General features: G+C 44.3%; 1 protein-coding gene across 3 annotated transcripts in view; it reads right to left on the bottom strand.

Moving 5' to 3' along the window:
• STX16 (syntaxin 16) overlaps positions 1-20,570 on the bottom strand; it is a 29,094-nt gene extending 8,524 nt beyond the window's left edge. The window contains exons 1-4 of one of the 3 annotated variants that reach the window (XM_035122865.2): positions 19,941-20,570; positions 11,036-11,047; positions 2,239-2,346; positions 794-934 (exon numbers count right to left, since the gene is read on the bottom strand). In XM_035122865.2, coding sequence (XP_034978756.1) covers positions 794-934; positions 2,239-2,346; positions 11,036-11,047; positions 19,941-20,075 — 396 coding nt within the window. In that variant the 5' untranslated portion in view covers positions 20,076-20,570. The remainder of the gene's footprint in view (positions 1-793; positions 935-2,238; positions 2,347-11,035; positions 11,048-19,940) is intronic. The other 2 variants (XM_035122866.2, XM_035122868.2) reach the window with 2 other exon arrangements.
• Positions 20,571-20,770: the final 200 nt, after the last annotated feature.

The following is a 20,770-nucleotide window of genomic DNA, read 5'->3' as shown; positions in this document are numbered from 1 at the left end:
CATTTATCAGGTGCCTTCTCCACAAAAAGCTACTCAAGCCACATCACTTTAAAAAAAAACAAGACCACCATATCAAACTCCTGCATAAAAACATTACTCGCCCAGACCTTCCAGAGCCATTAAACCCATGCAAACAGTGAGCAGCTATAACAGATCACAAAAACTAGAAGTAACAAAGTCAATCATCAGAATCTGCTCAATATTAGGAAAGGATTTCTAGAGGAGAAATCTCTTTGCAAACTGACATGAACCAACCAGAGAACAGGTTGGAAAGAAAGCTTCCTTAAACGTAAATTCCATAAAGGGATGCCCGGATTGAAAGAGACCTTGTTCTCTTTCACCTAAGCAATTCATGGCTCAGAGGAGTAGAAAGTCTCCTCTGCAGATCTCAGGCAGGATGAACAACAGGTGAACCCAGATCACTATTTGCCACACGATAAACTTGTAGTGCAGTAACCACTTAGGTGTTTTGTGCAAATAAATATTTTAAATGCAGTTGTTGTACGGCTTTTGCTAATTTCCCTAAGCAAGAAGGATTTGATTGATTAAATTTGTCAGTTGCTTTATCTTGCCCAGGGCAAACCAAAGCCACTTGTAACCCACTTCAAGAGCTCAATGAAACTATTTTAAGGAAGGTAAACATAACAAATAAATTTAACAAATAAAGCAACCTAACCTCTGAGCTGCAGTAGCAATTTCAGTCACTGACTGATCGAAAAATGAAAACACTAGCACGAGAAATGAAAAAGACACCAAGACTCATTTATGGAGAGAGAAACCCCCTCATTGGCACCTGTGTAATTTCTTGGGTAGTTATTTCTATTGCGTGCTCTTCTTCACTGCTGTCATCCAGAGTTGGCCTGTTTAAATGCTTGTCATGCAGACTGGCTAATTCTTTCATCTTCTGTTTTATCCTGGAGACCTCATACCGGATCTAAAAGAGCAATAAAAATTAGGGCAAATTTAGTACGGTTCTGAACAACAGCAGATAAAAATAGATAAATGATGGGACCATGATGAAGCAAAATCATATTTGCTATCCATAGAGAAATCACTCCATAAGCATTCTCTTAGCAACCTTTCGGACATGATGCTTTAATTCAATGACCAGAGGAAAGCAAGTCTGGCTTGAGTTTAGACCATTCCTCCTCCATATAATTGGTGGGTGGGTGTGTTTGTGTGTGTGTGTGAGAGAGAGAGATGTCAAGGGCTATATTTGGTGACTTACTTACTTACTTACGTACTTCATGGTCAAGTGACTGCATCATTCCAACCTGAACTCAAGATCTCTCTTTGTGAGTGTGATAGCCACAGTCAAGCCAGCCCCCAGCACTTCTATGATTAGGGGGGGGGGTCAAGGCTTTCAGATCCAAGAGAATAATTTCCAGCAAGCTCAAGTCTGAGATCTAGAAACAGAAATCAGAGCAGGGCTATGCAGATGAACTAGTAAAGCAGTTTTCAACAACTCCCATTAAGTTCCAGGCAAACAGAATGCCGTAAGATAGCTTGAGGGGCTGACAACATCTGCTGCCCCTAAGAAATGGAAGCCACAGTATAGAAGACAGTCTTCTGCAAAGCAGCTAGATGTCTGTTTTTTAGCACACAAAACCTCCCACTCTCCTTTAAATTTGAAGCTTGTTTGTATGCCTGTAAACTTGTGTAAGTTACCTGTTGTTACTTACAAGACCAGGCATTTAATGGTACTTTATCAGAGGTAAAGAATTCCCCAAAACTTTTAGTAGTACCACTGCCGTCAGTTTTAAGTTGTTCTCTGACCCTGAAAGCATCTTGGGAAGGCAAAGCAAGCGGCTCCACTTGTTCAAAACTTTTCTCTACTTTTTTTAAAAGGAAAAAAAAATCATTTTGCTGGCTTCCTCGCCGGCAACAGCAAGCACACCTCTCTTGCCAAGCATTCAAGACGTGAAATAAGTTTCAATGCTGCTGATTTGGTGGTTTTACAATCTGGCTGTAATATGTTCAAGGGTGGTATTCAACTAGTAGACCTACTGAAATTAATGGACCGACTTAGTCACAGGGGTCTACTCCAAGTAAAATTTAATTGAACACCACCCCATGTGTCTTTTCAACAACTGTGGATTTCTAACTTTTGTGTTTTGCCCTGAACAATGGAAGAGCTATATATAAATTAAGTGAACAAGGAGATATTAAGAAACTTTACTGCTGCTTTCCCAGAAAGATAGCTGCACGTTAAGTTGCACCCATGGCATGTAAACTCACTTCTTCCACTCCATCAATCCATTTTGGAGGTAGCCTCTTAGTTACACAGATAGCTGCTTCAGGGTCTAAACTGATCCCCGACACCAGTGCCATGCGGTCATCTGCGAGCTGTAGAAAGTATACAAAGAATGGTTAGTTTATGATTACAACCCAGAGTGAAAGGCCAAGATTCCTTAACTTTAGGCAAAGGCGTTTCTGGGAACTCGCAGGCTTCTTGAACTCTTAGCAGTGGTTCTCCAAGAAGAAAGCCAGCTATGGCAGGAAAAGCTTCCCTGGCCACTTTGCCCATCATTACTGATCATTCCCCTGCAGTTCAGATTTACAGAGAAAAGCTGGGTGTGTTCTTGGACACATTCTCCGTTCATGTAAGGCCTAAAAGCCTGGCCAGCATTTTATGAACCAAGACATATTCCTTTTCCACAGAACTGTTCCTCTGCAGTTAATAGAGGCAAGCAAAGGGTTGCTCAGTAGACAAATGGGTGTGGAAAGGGTTCTCCGACGTTACAGTGAAAACCCACCACTTTACAGTAAGGGTGATGGCTCTGTAAGGTAAAGGTAAAGGGACCCCTGACTGTTAGGTCCAGTCGTGGACGACTCTGGGGTTGCGGCGCTCATCTCGCTTTACTGGCTGAGGGAGCCGGCGTACAGCTTCTGGGTCATGTGGCCAGCATGACTAAACCGCTTCTGGCAAACCAGAGCGGCACACGGAAATGCCGTTTACCTTCCCGCCGGAGCGGTACCTATTTATCTACTTGCACTTTGACGTGCTTTTGAACTGCTAGGTTGGCAGGAGAAGGGACCGAGTAACAGGAGCTCACCCCATCGCGGGGATTCGAACTGCCGACCTTCTGATCAGCAAGCCCTAGGCTCTGTGGTTTAACCCACAGCACCACCCGTGTCCCAACAGCACCACCTGCGTCTGGCTCTGTACTGGGTACTTAAAACATTTAAACCTCTTATGAGCCAGCCATCGCATTCATAGCTTTTGCAAATTATCAATTCCCAAAGAGTCAGTACGTTACCCTTCCTGAGTAAAGAACCCTGCATAAAAAGAAGCCAATTCTCTCTCTCTCTTACCCAAATCAAAAGTTGTGGGTGGGCAGGAGAATGGGACAAAGAAGAAACGGGATTCAAAGGGTGGAAAGGTTTGTCCCATCAACTAACCAAGTCCACTCTTGGCCACCTATTGTCAGTTTAATGCCACAAAGGGCTACTGAAGCAAAACAAGTGGAAAAAAAAGGGATTTGGTGTTTTGTTTTTAAATACCACCTTCCTGGTTATACATAAGTACTCTGTAATAAAGAAGGAATACAAGCTTAACACATTGAAGAAGGTTCTGAAGGCTCCCATGGGGAAGGGCTGGTATGATTCTATTCTATGATTCTACGATCTCGGTGGTTACAGCATCTGCTTTGTGTTCCTTGAAGGCCCCAGGTTTGATTTCCAGGTAGATCTGGGAAAGCACCTGGTCTGCCAATCAGTGGAGATAATACTGCGCTGGATGGACCAGCGGTCTGAGGCAGCTTCTTGGGCTCCCAAGACTGGGAGCTACTAAAAGGAAAGCTTTCATAGAATCATAGAGTTGGAAGAGACCACAAGGGCCATCCAGTCCAACCCCCTGCCAAGCAGGAAACACCATCAAAGCATTCTTGACATATGCCTGTCAAGCCTCTGCTTAAAGACCTCCAAAGAAGGAGACTCCACCACACTCCTTGGTAGCAAATTTCACTGCCGAACAGCTCTTACTGTCAGGAAGTTCTTCCTAATGTTTAGGTGGAATCTTCTTTCTTGTAGTTTGAATCCATTGCTCCGTGTCCGCTTCTCTAGAGCAGCAGAAAACAACCTCCCTCCCTCCTCTATATGACATCCTTTTATATATTTGAACATGGCTATCTATCATAACTTGTCCTCCGCTCTTCCTCAGTAGCATGTTGGACGCCTTCCGACCTGAGGGGCTCATCTTCCAGCGTCATAACTTTTATATGCCTGTTGTCTTTGTCCATGGAGTTTTCTTGGCAGGGATACTGGAGTGGCTTGCCAGTTCCTTCTCCAGGTGGATCACGTTTAGTCAAAACTCTCCACTATGACCTGTCCAACTTGGGTGGCCCTGCATGGCATAGCTCATAGCTTCTCCGAGTTATTCAAGCCCCTTCGCCACGACAAGGCATTGATCCATGAAGGGGGATCAATGTAGATTCAGAGCTGATGTAGATTCAGAGTAGATTCAGAGTAGATTCAGAGCTTTGTAGATTCTACTTTGTAGATTCTACTTTGTAGATGTAGCTACTTTGTAGATTTGAATCTACTTTGTAGATTCAAAGTAGATTCAGAGCTGATGAAGCGGCTGGGCCAAAGCCGAAAGGACGCTCAGTTGCGGATATGCCTGGAAGCGAAAGGAAAGTCCGATGCTGTAAAGAAAAATATTGCATAGGAACCTGGAATGTAAGAACCATGGATGGAGGTAAGCTGGATGTGGTCAAAAATGAGATGACAAGAATAAATATCGACATCCTGGGCATCAGTGAACTAAAATGGAAGGGAATGGGCGAATTCAGTTCGGGTGACTATCATATCTACTACTGTGGGCAAGAATCCTGTAGAAGAAATGGAGTGGCCCTCATAGTCAACAAGAGTGGCAAAAGCTGTAATGGGATGCAATCTCAAAAATGACAGAATGATCTCGATACGAATCCAAGGCAGACCTTTTAACATCACAGTAATCCAAGTTTATGCACCAACTACCGGTGCTGAAGAAAGTGAAATTGACCAATTCTATGAAGACCTACAACACCTTCTAGAAATGACACCAAAGAAGGATGTTCTTCTCATTACAGGGGATTGGAATGCTAAAGTAGGGAATCAAGAGATAAAAGGAATAACTGGCAAGTTTGGCCTTGGAGTTCAAAATGAAGCAGGGCAAAGGCTAATAGAGTTCTGTCAAGAGAACAAGCTGGTCATCACAAACACTCTCTTCCAACAACACAAGAGACGACTCTACACATGGATATCACCAAATGGGCAGCATCGAAATCAGATTGATTATATTCTCTGCAGCCAAAGATGGAGAAGCTCTATACAGTCAGCAAAAACAAGACCTGGAGCTGACTGTAACTCAGATCATCAGCTTCTTATAGCAAAATTCCAGCTTAAACTGAAGAAAGTAGGAAAAACCACTGGGCCAGTAAGATACAATCTGAATCAAATCCCTTATGAATACACAGTGGAAGTGAGGAACAGGTTTAAGGATTTAGATTTGGTGGACAGAGTGCCTGAAGAACTATGGATGGAGGCTCGTAACATTATACAGGAGGCAGCAACGAAAACCATCCCAAGGAAAAGGAAATGCAAGAAAGCAAAATGGCTGTCCAACGAGGCCTTACAAATAGCGGAGGAGAGGAGGCAAGCAAAATGCAAGGGAGATAGGGAAAGATACAGGAAACTGAATGCAGATTTCCAAAAAGCAGCAAGGAGAGACAAGAGGGTCTTCTTAAATGAGCAATGCAAAGAAATAGAGGAAAACAATAGAATGGGGAAAACCAGAGATCTGTTCAAGAAAATTGGAGATATGAAAGGAACATTTCGTACAAAGATTACCATAATCAAGGACAAAAGTGGTAAGGACCTAACAGAAGCAGAAGACATCAAGAAGAGGTGGCAAGAATACACAGAGGAATTATACCAGAAAGATATGGAGGTCTCGTACACCCCAGGTAGTGTGGTGAGCCAGACATCTTGGAGAGTGAAGTCAAATGGGCCTTAGAAAGCACTGCTAATAACAAGGCCAGTGGAAGTGATGATATTCCAGCTGAACTATTTAAAATTTTAAAAGATGATGCTGTTAAGGTGCTACACCCAATATGCCAGCAAGTTTGGAAAACTCAGCAATGGCCAGAGGATTGGAGAAGATCAGTCTACATCCCAATTCCAAAGAAGGGCAGTGCCAAAGAATGCTCCAACTACCGCACAATTGCGCTCATTTCACACGCTAGCAAGGTTATGCTCAAAATTCTACAAGGCAGGCTTAGGCAGTATGTGGACCGAGAACTCCCAGAAGTGCAAGCTGGATTTCGAAAGGGCAGAGGAACCAGAGACCAAATAGCAAACATGCGCTGGATTATGGAGAAAGCTAGAGAGTTCCAGAAAAACGTCTACTTCTGCTTCATTGACTATGCAAAAGCCTTTGACTGTGTCGACCACAGCAAACTATGGCAAGTTCTTAAAGAAATGGGAGTGCCTGATCACCTCATCTGTCTCCTGAGAAATCTCTATGTGGGACAAGAAGCTACAGTTAGAACTGGATATGGAACAACTGATTGGTTCAAAATTGGGAAAGGAGTACGACAAGGTTGTATATTGTCTCCCTGCTTATTTAACTTATATGCAGAATTCATCATGCGAAAGGCTGGACTAGATGAATCCCAAGCCGGAATTAAGATTGCCGGAAGAAATATCAACAACCTCAATATGCAGATGACACAACCTTGATGGCAGAAAGCGAGGAGGAATTAAAGAACCTTTTAATGAGGGTGAAAGAGGAGAGCGCAAAATATGGTCTGAAGCTCAACATCAAAAAAACCAAGATCATGGCCACCGGTCCCATCACCTCCTGGCAAATAGAAGGGGAAGAAATGGAGGCAGTGAGAGATTTTACTTTCTTGGGCTCCTTGATCACTGCAGATGGTGACAGCAGTCACGAAATTAAAAGACGCCTGCTTCTTGGGAGAAAAGCAATGACAAACCTAGACAGCATCTTAAAAAGCAGAGACATCACCTTGCCGACAAAGGTCCGTATAGTTAAAGCTATGGTTTTCCCAGTAGTGATGTATGGAAGTGAGAGCTGGACCATAAAGAAGGCTGATCGCCGAAGAATTGATGCTTTTGAATTATGGTGCTGGAGGAGACTCTTGAGAGTCCCATGGACTGCTAGAAGATCAAACCTATCCATTCTTAAGGAAATCAGCCCTGAGTGCTCCCTGGAAGGACAGATCGTGAAGCTGAGGCTCCAATACTTTGGCCACCTCATGAGAAGAGAAGAATCCTTGGAAAAGACCCTGATGTTGGGAAAGATTGAGGGCACTAGGAAAAGGGGACGACAGAGGACAAGATGGTTGGACAGTGTTCTCGAAGCTACGAACATGAGTTTGACCAAACTGCGGGAGGCAGTGCAAGACAGGAGTGCCTGGCGTGCTATGGTCCATGGGGTCACGAAGAGTCGGACACGACTAAACGACTAAACAACAACAACAACAATCTATCATAACACCCCTTAACCTTCTCTTCTCCAGGCTAAACATACCCAGCTCCCTAAGCTGTTCCTCATAAGGCATCGTTTCCAGGCCTTTGACCATTTTGGTTGCCCTCTTCTGGACACGTTCCAGCTTGTCTGTATCCTTCTTGAACTGTGGTGCCCAGAACTGGACACAGTACTCCAGGTACACCAAGCTTTGCCTTGGTGTTTTCTTTTCAAAGATGTTATGTCCTCATTCTAAAGATATGCATCTCTCTAACCGTGTGCAGAGGGTTGGCTTGGATATGCCCAGTGGGCAACATAGTCCTGGCAGCTCTGTCTTGTAAGCAGCCCCAAAGTTTAAGGACACCCTTCCCCACCCCAAATGAAAGATCTTTTGTAAGTGTCGCCTACATTGTTCTACCTAGCCTGGCTAAAGCCAAGAATTTTAAGTATGCATTTGATCTAATATGCACATTTTGTGACCCACCTCAAGCCTTCAAGATGGTGAAGGCCTGAAGTCCAATTCTCTGCCCCCTCAGTAAATAGTCATAGGGGAGGAAATTGAAGCAGAGGGAGAGAGGAAATCCCTACCTTAAGCTCATAAAGAAGCAACAGGCCTAAGAACAGAACTTCACTATCCGTGTCTGCGATACAATTCTGAGGCACTGCCTTTCCAGCTAAATCCTGTCTACTTCCTCCCGCTAGGCATGGCTGGCTGTAGGTCACTCCTGGCAAAGCAACGAATGGAAAGGCATTGTTCCTTCAGGAAGCTATACAAAAGATGGGGAATTTTGCTTTTAAAATTAAAGGAAGTGCCGGATTAAGATATCCTCCAGCAAATATGGTGCTCGACATATCACTTTAAAATTGGTAAATTAGAAACATCTCATTTTGGTGGGAGGGGAGTCTTGTTATTCCTGGGAAACATTTTCAAGGAACTCGGCTGCTGATTTCACAAAACGCAGATACTGTGTGCAGTTCACAGCTCACATCAGCACCATTAGCTATAATGCCAAGTGAGACTTGTGCCTTCCAATTTATAGACTTAAACTTAAGAGATGTTGTACAAAAACCAAAGATAATACCGTGTTTCTCATATTTTAAGGCATCCCTACAAAATAAGGCATGGCAGGATTTTCCTGAGGTGGAAAAATATAAGGCATACCTCGAAAATAAGCCGTACCGGGTGGTGGAAGAAGGTCTGTGGCAAAGAAGGGTTGCTGCTGCCGCGTTAACCCCCGAGACCTGGCTGCAGCCTCAGCGCGCAGCGCGTGCAGCCCCAGAACCCAGCTGTAGCCTTTGCGCACCGCGCGCGGACACCCGGGACCTGGCTGTAGCCTCAGCGCGCAGCCCCAGTACCCGGCTGCAGCCTTTGCGCGCGGACACCCGGGACCCGGCTGCAGCCTCAGCGCGCAGCCCCAGGACCCGGCTGCAGCTTCTGCCTTCCGCGCGTGCAGCCCCAGGACCCGGCTGCAGCCTTTGCCTGCCGCGCGCGCAGCCCCAGGACCCGGCTGCAGCCTCTGCCTGCCGCGCGTGAAGACCCGGTAGGAGCAGGTCTGTGGACTGTACAGATACCGGTACCGGTACTTAATTAAAAAATAAGACATCCCTTGAAAATAAGCCATGCTGTGTTTTTTTCAGGAAAAAATTAATATAAGACATGACTTATAATATGAGAAACACGGTAATGTACAAGTCTCAGGCACACTTGGCACTACCTGTGTTATTTTGTTTTCCCCTTCACATATTTAAATGTGAACACCTGAATAAGCATGTCTGCAGCTCCCAACCCCTGGTGAATCTTTACCTGGATTTCTTTCTTTAAGCTCAATAATATTTCCACTTACCTTTGGGGAGGTGGGGAGGGAGAGTAAGCATTGCAAAGAGGCCAGTAACAATGAGTTAGTTCTGCCCAGAGGTCGCCAGGGCTCCCATCTCAAAGTGGAAGCACCACAGCTAGTTGTATAATCTCTGGGAGGTGAAGGGAGCAGCTGACAGTTTTCTGACTGGGTTGTGCTGAATCTCAGGCCATGGGGCAGATCCGCAAAATGAAGCAGCATGCTTACGGAAAACATCCTGGGACAGTGCCGGCATCACCCTTCTGCACATGCTATTTCTTCCCCTGGGCCTTAAAGGATCTTTGATATAACTTATTTGGGTGCTATAGTACATTGTCTTTTCTTGAAAATAATAGCAAGAGAGAAGGCCAAAAAAAAAAAAAAAAACCCAACCCTTGGAACTCAGCCTATTATCTCTCTTGGTATTCTGGCTGAGGCAGCCTCTCCCTCCCAAAACCCTGCTAGATCTAGCTTTCAAAATGCTTCTTTTCCTTGTAAATGGTTTTTGCTGCTTCATTTACAGTGTTTTAAATAGTGCTTATTGTTCCCCAACAGTATAATAATACTGTTTGTGCTTTGTGAGGCTTGCCTGAAAAGCAGTATAGGCGACAGCTGCATATTCCTGCATTGCAGGGGGTTGGACTAGATGATTCTCAGGGTCCCTTCCAACTCTCCAATTCTATGATTCTATATAGATTTTTAACTAAACAAATGACAAAGGACACATACAGGGTCTTTACAAATACAGTGTTGTACAGTGGCCAGAGCAGGACTGGGGTGCATGTGGTCCTCAAGGTGTTATTTTGGACCACAACTCCCATCAGCCATGGCCACTTACCATGGTGGATGGAGCTGCTGGCTGCTAGCAGCCCAACAACATCTGGAGGGTCACAGGCTCCCTATCCTTTGGCTAAAGTGTTGAGACAGAGATGGAAATTTAATTCCAAACCCATCCACGAAGCAACCCGGGTGACCTTGAGTGAGCGAGTCACTTTCTTTCAGCCTAAGGAACCTCACTGAGCTGTTGCAAAGAGAAAATGCAAGCCACCCTGACCACTGACAGGACAGAGATGTGAAACAAACAGAATAGATTTGACTATCTGTGCCATCCTAAGCAGGTCCTACTAAGTCCAATGGGGCAACCCAGTCAAATGGGAGGCATATAAATAATAAATTAGTGATATTATTATAAAAACTTACCGGTAATAGAAAATGTGCTTAGGGTTGCAACCTAAGATGTACTGAGTGAACCTTTGTCAGCTCCCCCCCCCCCCATTGGCCTTAGAAGTTTCTTGATATGATGGTCAAGGGATTTTCTATCTGCGGTGGCAATCTATGCTTGAAACCTATCACAACTTCAGATCTGACCTAAAAGCAGCCCAGTTCATTGTATTAGTCAAGTCTTATGATGAATTTGTGCCTGGGTTTTTGGGTGTGTGTGTGTGTGTGTGTTGCGACTCAATGGTTTCTCCTCTCCTCTCCATATTCAATCTAAATATGAATGTAGGCTTGACCACCTCAGCATTCATTGGGGGGGGGAATCATTTCAGTTATATGGAAGTAAAGCATGCAAGCTAGCTGCAAGACCTCAAATACACCCCACTACCAAAGCAGCCTTTCATGCTGCCCTACAGTAACCCAGGTCTGATAGCCCTCAGCTAGACTGGTATAAGGCAACTTCCTTTGACATTTTCCATAAAAGAGAAGCATTAGACAAAGAGGACTATACCTCATCCAGCTCCTGTGGTAGATTGTAGGTCCCATCAGCCCCATCCATATAGGGACAGCAAAAGTGTAAGAGAGGGAAACAAAAGAACAGGACAGAGCATAGGGTACAGTCAGTTGAAGAAACAAAGGAATTTTATTGATCAACATTGCCAGTTTATCAATGCAACAAAAACAGTCTTCTAAAAGCAGTTTCAGCTTTTAAGTAGACTAGCATTTAGCTTTGCGGATAGCTCCATATTTCCCCTTTTCAAATCATTTCAAACCAATTTTCTTGATCTGCAAAAAAATACACATTTTTAAAACCTTACATAACTAACTTTTTTTTATAAAAAAAAGTAAATAAAAATTAAACGCAGGTTAGAACCCAGGTCCAGTGCAAACTGTGATTGATAACGACAGGCATGTATTCTACTCTAAACAAATTTACAGAATCTGAGAGTTTGGGGGTATCTACACATTCCAATTTAATTAATTGCAAACTGTGGTTACCGGGGATGGCAGTAGTAACATTTAGCAGCCATGAGATGGTAGCTGAAGGGAACCCACTGAGCATTATGCACAGAGAAACATTTCAATGAACAGGCTTGTGTCTATGCAGCCTCCTTGCATGTGAATATCCCCCGAGCTCAGGCTGGATTTCTGAACAGAGGAGGCTCAAGAAATGTGTGGGTAAGACAGGCATTATTCACAGAACATTGCTTGGCTATAAACTGTTCTTTCAAAACTGGCTGCAACCTGGAAAATTCCGTTTACATTTGACATAGGCCGTCCTGCATCTACAGCTTGCTTTGCACATTAGTGCTATGCACAATCTTCCTCACCTGCTAAGCCCAGTGAGGCCTCAACCTTGCCTCGCAGCTGCTAAGAAAGGGGGTGCGTGATAGGACAAAGCTGAAGGTGTGGTGACAGCACCCCACCCCACGGCATAAGGAGAACGAAAGAGGAAAAGAATTCTCTGGGTTGGAACCTGGAAAGCCCATTAGAAACATATGTGTGGCACATGTTTGGCACTAGGCAAGTGCCCTGGCCAGGAGCAAGTGAAATAGCAGGAGTTGGGCAAAGGAATCTCTTTAGCCATGGACTTTGGGTGCATCCCAGCTTTCTAACAGTATTTTCCTTTTTTAAATAAGTTATTAATGGCTCTCTGTTAACAAATGCATCCTGCATTTGGCTAGTGAATTAGAAGTTTGCTAGTGCATTTTGGCCGTGAATTTTATCCCAATGAACTATAGCAGCCTTCCTCAACCTTGTATTTTGCACTACAACTACCGTCAGCACTTGGGGGGCACCAGGGTTGTGAAAGGCTGAACTACGGTCAGGGATTTTTATCTTTGCATATATATATATATATTGTCAGCATGTCTAGCTTTAGAAATAAAGTGTTACAAGCGCAGTCAGGTTAAAAGGCTGGTCATATCACCTAGTTTGGCTATTCGGAAGGATTTAAATATACAGTCCTACCTCGGCTTCCGGGTGCCTTGGGAGTTGAACGTTCCGGCTCCCGAACGATCGAAAACTGGAAGTGAATGTTCCGGTTTTTTAACGTTCCTTTGGAAGCCGAATGTCCAACAGGGCTTCCAATTGGCTGCAGAAGCCACGCTTTGGAAGTCAAACATTTCAGAAATCGAACGGACTTCCAGAACGGATTCTGTTTGACTTCCGAGGTACGACTGTAAACTCACAACAGGAATAGACAACAGTATTTATAAAAGGAAAAGAATGCAGGGTGAGCATTTCTGTTAAGAATATACCGCTAACCAAAGGAGATAGGCAGGCTTATTCTGTATTGCAAGCCCCTTGCTCAGAGCCCTGCTCAGTGCTTTGCAGTGACCAGCTGATCAAGCAAGTCCTGTGTGACAGTATGAAATCCTGAAAAAAGGGGGACTTCAAGCACCTATCAACTGATGTCGCTGTGACATCAGGTGATTGACGGATGGGTAGCACTGCCCACTTGCCAAATTTGGCATGTGATGGATTGGGGAGATAAGGATCCGACCTGCTGGCCAACTCTTATTTCCTGCCCCTCCTGTGCATCCACAGGTGGTAAGTTCCTCTTACTTAGTTCAAATTGAGCAAAGGAACAACAGCTGGCTTTGACATTATTTGAACCAGGGCCTAAAACAACATTTATTTTCTACTCACATTAGCACACAGTTTGCAAATATGATGCTCTTTTATACTTAACTAACCATTTTTATTCTATTACCCTTTTCGAAAGAACCTGCATTTGACTAGGCACTTACTTATTAATTATTATTATTATTATTATTACTTACTATTATTAGCTTGAGACTTTACAAAGCAGAATTAAAACTGCAATGCCCATGAAATTATAATCTGGACAAACAATTGGGAAGAAATGGCAGTGCAGTGCCAAAGTAAAGCACATTGGAACTACCCTGCCAGATGTGACCTTTGCCATTGTAAAAAGAAAAGAAAAAAGTTAATTTAAAATGGTATAAATTTGATTTCACAAGTTGCTGGTTACAAAGCAAACTATTTACACAGTTGAGTCAATGGAATGGGAAGAGTTGAAATTTAAGTCTGAAGAACTGCCTATTCATACAGAAAGTGCATTAATGCAAAAGATGTATTTATTGCAGGCCTTTTTAAAGATAGATGGATTTTCTGGGTCAAATAGGAAATGAGTACAGAACACAACTGATCCAGTTTGTGTTGGTTACCAGCCAGAAAAATCTGCTTATTTTACAGTAAGCAATACGGCAATGTCAACTGAGTCTCTTGGTTTAACATAGAGTTAAAGAACAGTTCATACAGGGATATTTTATTCATATTAATAGTGACTGTCTTTTTAAAAGAAGAAAACCTTTCATACTGTGTTTTTAATAGTGATTATTCCACATGCAATTTCAAACAGCAATGGCAAATGTTCCAGGATCTGGACTCACGTTTTTAAATATATATAACTTGATCTTTTAATGTGCATGCAGTGTTGCATTCCCTGAGAACAAAACGGCCTTTGAAACTTCTATTACAGTATCCCACAATGGCACATGCTGAAAAGTGCAGCAGAGAAGAGACCAAATGTATTTCCCCAATAACCAGCAATTTGCCTCTTTCTTTAGAGCAGCCTTCTCAACCTTGTGCCCCCAGATGTTGTTAGACTACAAATCCCATCATCTCTAGCCAGCAGAGCCAGCAGCCCGAGATGACAGGGATTGTAGAACACCACCTGGGGGCGCAAGGTTGGGAAGTACAAGCTACCTGGAAAAAATGCGTGTCGAGAAGCAGAAACCCATCTGTAGATCATCAAGCTTGACAACAGGCACATATGTAAGGAAGCTGTGATTGGCCAACTCCTTCCGTTGTGTGTGCAAAATGCACACAAGTGAGATTGTCAAGACATGATGATCTATGGATGCCATGCCACACAGATGTGCTTTCACATAGGAAATGTATAACATGGGAAGTAGATCTTGCTCCACTCCAATATCGAAACTTTTAGGGTTTGGGTGGATAAAGCTGCAATCTGTTCAACAACATCCATCTAGCATGGTCAGCCTCAGGGAACTGGACTCTCTTCTCCAGTGTGAATGAAAGAGACCACGTGCCATGCAATATGGCTCTTAGCTTGTGGCTCGTTCATTCACTGATTCATTCTTCCTCCTTTTTAGAAGGCCCCTGGAATCCACAGACATTTTACACAGTTTTCAGATAATGTGATTTCAGTAATCCCTGCGAGAGACACAGCTGCCCACGGTAGACAGCCAAACGAGAGGTGTACAGCAATCTACCTACTGTAGCCACCCCGGTTAAACGTGGAAAAGTGGGAACAAAGAGGATGAAGTTCTCCTAAAATGGAGCACTAAAATGGAGTCTCAATAGGAGACAGGATGCTTAACCTTCCTGCACCTCTGCTCAATCCAAATTCTCCACAGAAAGGTTTGGTATTGCTAATCCCAGTCCTAGATGATCTGAAGGAACACTTAGTTCCTTACGATACTGTATGCTTGTTAAGACCTTCCAAGAAGTCTCTGTGCCTCACCATTAAAGGTAAAGGAACCCTTGACCGTTAGGTCCAGTCGTGACCAACTCTGGAGTTGTGGCGCTCATCTCGCGTTATTGGCCGAGGAAGCCAGTGTACAGCTTCCAGGTCATGTGGCCAGCATGACAAAGCCGCTTCTGGCGAACCAGAGCAGCACACGGAAACGCCATTTACCTTCCCGCTTGGAGCGGTACCTATTTATCTACCTGCACTTTCAAACTGCTAGGTTGGCAGGAGCTGGGACCGAGCAACAGGAGCTCACCCCGTCGCAGGGATTCGAACTGCCGACCTTCTGATCAGCAAGCGCTAGGCTCTGTGGTTTAACCCACATGGACAGGGGCTTCTTGGCAGCAGCCAACAGGTTTTGGAAAGGCTCCCTTACGTCTCTCTTTTTAACAAATGATTATTCTCATTCCTTTTCATCAGAGTTCCATTCTTCCAACTGTTATATATTTACCAGCTCCTTAACTACTGAGCATTAATTTTGATTGACTTTTATTTTGTTGTATTATGTGTTTTTCTTCTCTTCTCAGCTACCAGGTGCCTTTGGTTAAAAAAGCAGCATGCAAATCAACATTAACATGATCTGATAGGAGCAGGAGTCCAATTCAGACCAGGTGGGTGAAGTGCATTGGAAAAAAGGGGGGGCGTCTTTCCTTCAAGTAGAAAGGAAGAGATGTTATAAGAGGGCTTAAAACTCTGCCAACAGAATTTAGTAATAACCAAATTAATCAATTCGTTTTACACTGGCTGTAATAAATTACATAGGAATCAGGCAGTTCCCCCCCATTCTAACACACAGCCTTCAAATAAAGCCTTCCCATGTGGTATAACATAGCAGTTATGTACACAAAAGTACTTGAGCACCAGGGAAATGGTAATTAGGATCTTTTATTATCTTTTTTTTTTTAACATACTTTTTATTAATTTTACAAAATACAAAAAAACAAAAAAACGGTACATACTTAAACCCCTTTTCCACCTCCTTCCTACCCACCCACATGGGTCCTCCCCTGCCACAGAAGTATCCCATGTTTGTGAACAGTCAGAAATGGTCCATTTTATGCTTGGATTTCTGTCCTCCTCCCCCTCCCCTGACCCCAAAGCCCCCCCCTGCCACCAGGGAGCTCCAGCAAACCAGGGCAGTACGCAGGAGGACATCCATCCAACCATCTATTGTTATACCAAAAAAAGAGAAAAATAGAAATAGGAAAAAAAGGGGAAAAAGAAAGGGCGAAGAAAAAAAAGAAAAAGAAAAAAACAATACAAAACAGAAAAATTTTTCTTGCATTCATAGTTGAAAAACCATATTTTATGGGCTTCCCCTCCCCCCCTTCCCCGGTTTTCATCCCTTTTTTATCATCTGCAACAGTTTCTTACTTTATAAAAATACACCTTTGTATCTTATACAACTTATAAATCAATTGTTAACATTTTCATCTAATATTCAAATCACTGAAAATTCAAACTCCCATTTTCTCTTCCCGTGCCTAATTTTTTTTTCTCCCTCTATAAGCCTCCATATTTTCACATTTTCCAAAATCCATTCACTTTTAAAACTATAACTATTCTCAATTTAACCTTACATCCCCGATTACCGGCTCCACCCCCCCCAATCCAGCAAATTCCAAAATCAGCAGACCAGTTATAAACCTGTTAATCCATCCTTATAATCACAACATCACTTTCCCTTCACCCCACCCCCTGTTTACAGTCTCTTGCCATCCAGGTCACCATACAGGACCCCTGAATTTCTTCTCTTCTCTGCATATTTTTTCCTTCTTCCCTGTGGGCGTTCTGGAGTTCCAATAATACCAATCGTGCCCCCCTCAAAGGCAGGGCACTCCATCCAACTTTTTGTAGAGTAGAGTCATCATTTTTTTCATGGTGTGTTTCATTTTGTGTTGAATCATCACAGTCCTCATCTTCATCTTTTCCTTCCCCATCATTGTCATTCTCACATTGCTCTTTTTCAGTGTCAAAAGCTTCATCTCCTAGAAAATCATATTCCGCCATCACCTCCTGAAATTTCTGCTGTAACTCCTGTCGTCGTGTCTCCTCTTGACATAACTCTATTCTTGTTTCCCACATTAAGGTCAAAACAGACCGCTGGAACTCAGGGGAACACTTTTTTGTTGACATATTTCAGTCCTGCCAAGGTCAAAACTTATCACGTGGGGTGGAATATGATCACAGTTTATTTTCTCGACTCCATTTTAACAAGCTGGCTGCATTCTTCAAGTCTTGTTAACAATAAAGTTCGAACTCACATTTCACAAGCACTTAAGCCAAAAAAGAAATTCCACAAAGTCCAGAAATACAAAGTGAAGTAAAAATTGACTTATAAATCCTAATCAACTCACTGAATTGCCTGGGCTGCCGGCTCCCAAGGGAAAGAAAGGTTTTTCTTAGGCTTTACCTCATTGCTGCAGGGCAGTCATAAACCACAGTCTCTCTCCCCTTTTCACCCTGCATCAAAGGGGATATTCTCTTTGATGCCTTTGAGGGATCCTTTTGAATTACAAATCTTCTGTTTATGGCTTCGGGTTTCTATTTACTGTCTCTTTGTTGCCGTGGGGGGGGGGGTGGCTTCCTCTTTTCTCCCCTCTCTCCCAGACCAAATTGTTTTATAATCCAAATCGTGAGGTTACTTACAGTCTTTTCCAATCGTTTTATTTTCGGAAGAATCCAGCGCTCTCCGCCTTCGGCTTGAAGCTTCTCCCTGCTAGAATAACGTTGCCGCTCAAAATGGCCCCCGCGACTTCTACCCTCCTCGCTCCGGAGCTCTTATTAGAGCTAACCGAAGAGTTGGGGAGTCCGGATTGGGTCTGTGCCGAGCAAATTGCCCTCGGGACGCCCTTCCCGAGGTTCTAAGGGGCGCAGCGTTGCTCTCGCTGCCCTCCCCACTCCTAGCAGAGACGGGCCGTCTCGGAGACGAGACGAAACCCCGCCGATCGACGCTGGCGCTGAACCCGGAAGCCCTAGGATCTTTTATTATCTATCCAAACCCACAATAGACACTTTCTTTTAAATTACAAGAGTCTCTAAATGTCTGAAGAAGACTATACAATTTTGTGCAAATCAGCTGCTAAGATGCCAATTAACCTATACCTCAAAGTATTGTTTAAAGGTATAAATTACTGTACGGGTGTTTTCTTTTACACACATTACTAGCATGAGGATACATTTTATCTCTGGCCTAACAAAAACAGAGCTGGAGGACAAAAAAAACAAAACAAAAAACAACGGCTGCAATCTTATACCCACTTTCTTGGGAGCAAGCCCTACTGAACTCACTGGGACTTACTTTTGAGTGGGCATGCATAGGAAGGATAGCACTGTAACAAGGTAACAGTCTAACAACATAGAACCTGCATGCAGTTTTCAACTAATTTTCAACGTGTAGAGAAACACTTGCACACCAGTTGAATACAGTACTCAGCAGTTGCATAGCACAAAACAGAACACAAGATCATTGTTCCTTGCACCGGTGCCTCAGAGATCAATGTAAATCAGGCACCCCCAAACTCAGCCCTCCAGATGTTTTGGGACTACAACTCCCATCATCCCTAGCTAACAGGATCAGTGGTCAGGGGCGATGGGAACTGTAGTCCCAAAACATCTGGAGGGCTGAGTTTGGGGGTGCATGGTGTAAATTAAGATTATTTTTCATTCACTAAAGGAGAATACAATTGGGGGAAAGAGGAGAGGGCAACAATTTAATGTTTTGTGAACAGAATTACTGTACCAGTAAGCTGAAAAGTAAGCAAAATCAATCGACAAGACAGGTGTCTGATATGAAAACACACACACACACAGAGAAAGAAAGAAAGAAATTATAGTGACATGTATACTTATGAGGAGCAAAATCCCTAAACTATCCTAACTGCAGCACCAAGTTGGTGCCTAGCGATTTGATTCTGGCTTCATTTATTTTATTCTGGCATCTAGGAATATTTTCCTATCACCTTTTACCAAATTAATTGTAACATAAAGATGGAGAAGGGAAAGTTGACAAAAAATAGAAATGGATATTGGGATATATGATAGCAACTGGTTTTTTATTAGGTTGTCTGTTCAACTTCAGAGTGCTTTAGAAAAACAGCAAGAAGACTCTTTGCCCTTTAATAGAGCAGGACATTGAACCAGAGTAACTTCCTCAAGAACACTCAGCAGATCAAAAGAAAGCATAGGCATGGGTGGGGAGATTCAAGGCCACACCCACTTTTAATTGCCACATTTATCTATCTAAATCAGTTCAAGTGACAAGAAACAATTCAGGCAGTACTTTGTAGAAGGAGGGACTGCAGAAAGGGGCTAGCTTAATTGCTAATGGTCCTAGATTTCCATGGAACAAAAATAGCTGAGACACAGAACAGAAATCCCATGCTCCAAGTCTGCAATTTGACAGGAGAACAGGGAAAGAAAAGCATTCACTTCTGCATCTAAAAGCACAATAAAAATTGACTAGCTGTGACTGGCTGCAGTTCCTTGCTGAACTACACAGGGAGCAAACCTACTTAAGTTTTTCTGATTGCAAGGTGTTAAACGACCTACCATTAGAAAACTCCCTCTGCTACAACAGTTGTTGTTTTTTTTAAATGCAAGCACACCAGTTTCGGAACAGGGTAATTCCTTAAAAGCCAGGGTGTCCCTCAATGTATGCAAATCCTAACAGTGGACATTGAACTGGGGGCGGGGGTGGGAGCAAACACCTATTGGAGCAAACACATTTTTAAATATACAGTACATATAAGAAGAGACAGGCAAGGAAGGTAGGTTGAGGAAAGGGGGAAAGAAGACACAAGGATGGCATGCTTGCCGTCTGACAGCCCTATAACGCAGCTGGCACTTAAGAAACAGCGAAATGTGGGATACAGTAGGACGAAGGGAGACTCACCGCAGCAGCCATGCTACGTGAAGTCAGAGGGCTGGAGGAGCCGTAACTACTCACTTGCTCGGCCAGCAGCTGCCGGCTTTGGATCGCGTTGTTCCGCAACAACAAGAACGCGTCTGTTAAACGCCGGGTGGCCATGGCTCTAAACCCCCCTATGGGGAAAACACCACGCGCACACCCGGGGTGACCTATCCACTGGGCCCTATAGTCTCCTCAGGGGCCCTGATCCCAACTCCGACCCTCTCCTAGTTTCCCCTCAGGGCGGAGCCCATTCAAAATCCTGCGGATGGCGGAGAGCTTGAAACGCTCCCGGGACTCACCCCAAACCCCCTCACTCGGTTTCCTAGGGGCACCTGCAAATTTCCGAGGAGGACCCCCCTTGCTTCCCCTCATGGGAACCCTGCCCCCCTCCACCCCTCCTGCGCCCCTGTCTTGATGAGGGTCACCTTTCCTGAGGCCTCCTCCCCCCGAGCCTCTTCCTCAAAACCTCCCGGGGCGGACACAGGGCGAGCCCCCGGAAGGCTCTTCCTCTCCCCACCCCCACCCCCCGTCAGGAACGGGGAAGGATCCTAGCCCCGGCCCCCTCCAGCCCCCCACATCGTTTCCCTATCCGGACCCGGATGGACCCCACTGTAACCCCGCCGCCAGCCGCGGCTCACTTCCGCATCGTGCAACTAGGACACGCTTCCCCCGCGCCTCCAGGAAGCGGCGCTCTAAACTTCCGGCCGCGCGCCGGGCCCGTAAGTAGGCGGGGAAGGAGGGAGAGGGTGGGAGCGGCGCCGGCCAAAGAGCTAGCGGTGGTAATGATTCGCAAGCGAAACTTCCGGCTCCCG

Source organism: Zootoca vivipara, chromosome 7, assembly GCF_963506605.1.
Source record: "Zootoca vivipara chromosome 7, rZooViv1.1, whole genome shotgun sequence".
Lineage (NCBI taxonomy): Eukaryota > Metazoa > Chordata > Lepidosauria > Squamata > Lacertidae > Zootoca > Zootoca vivipara.
The sequence above is the reverse complement of the archived record's forward strand: the minus strand, read 5'-3'. Positions and strand labels throughout refer to the sequence as shown.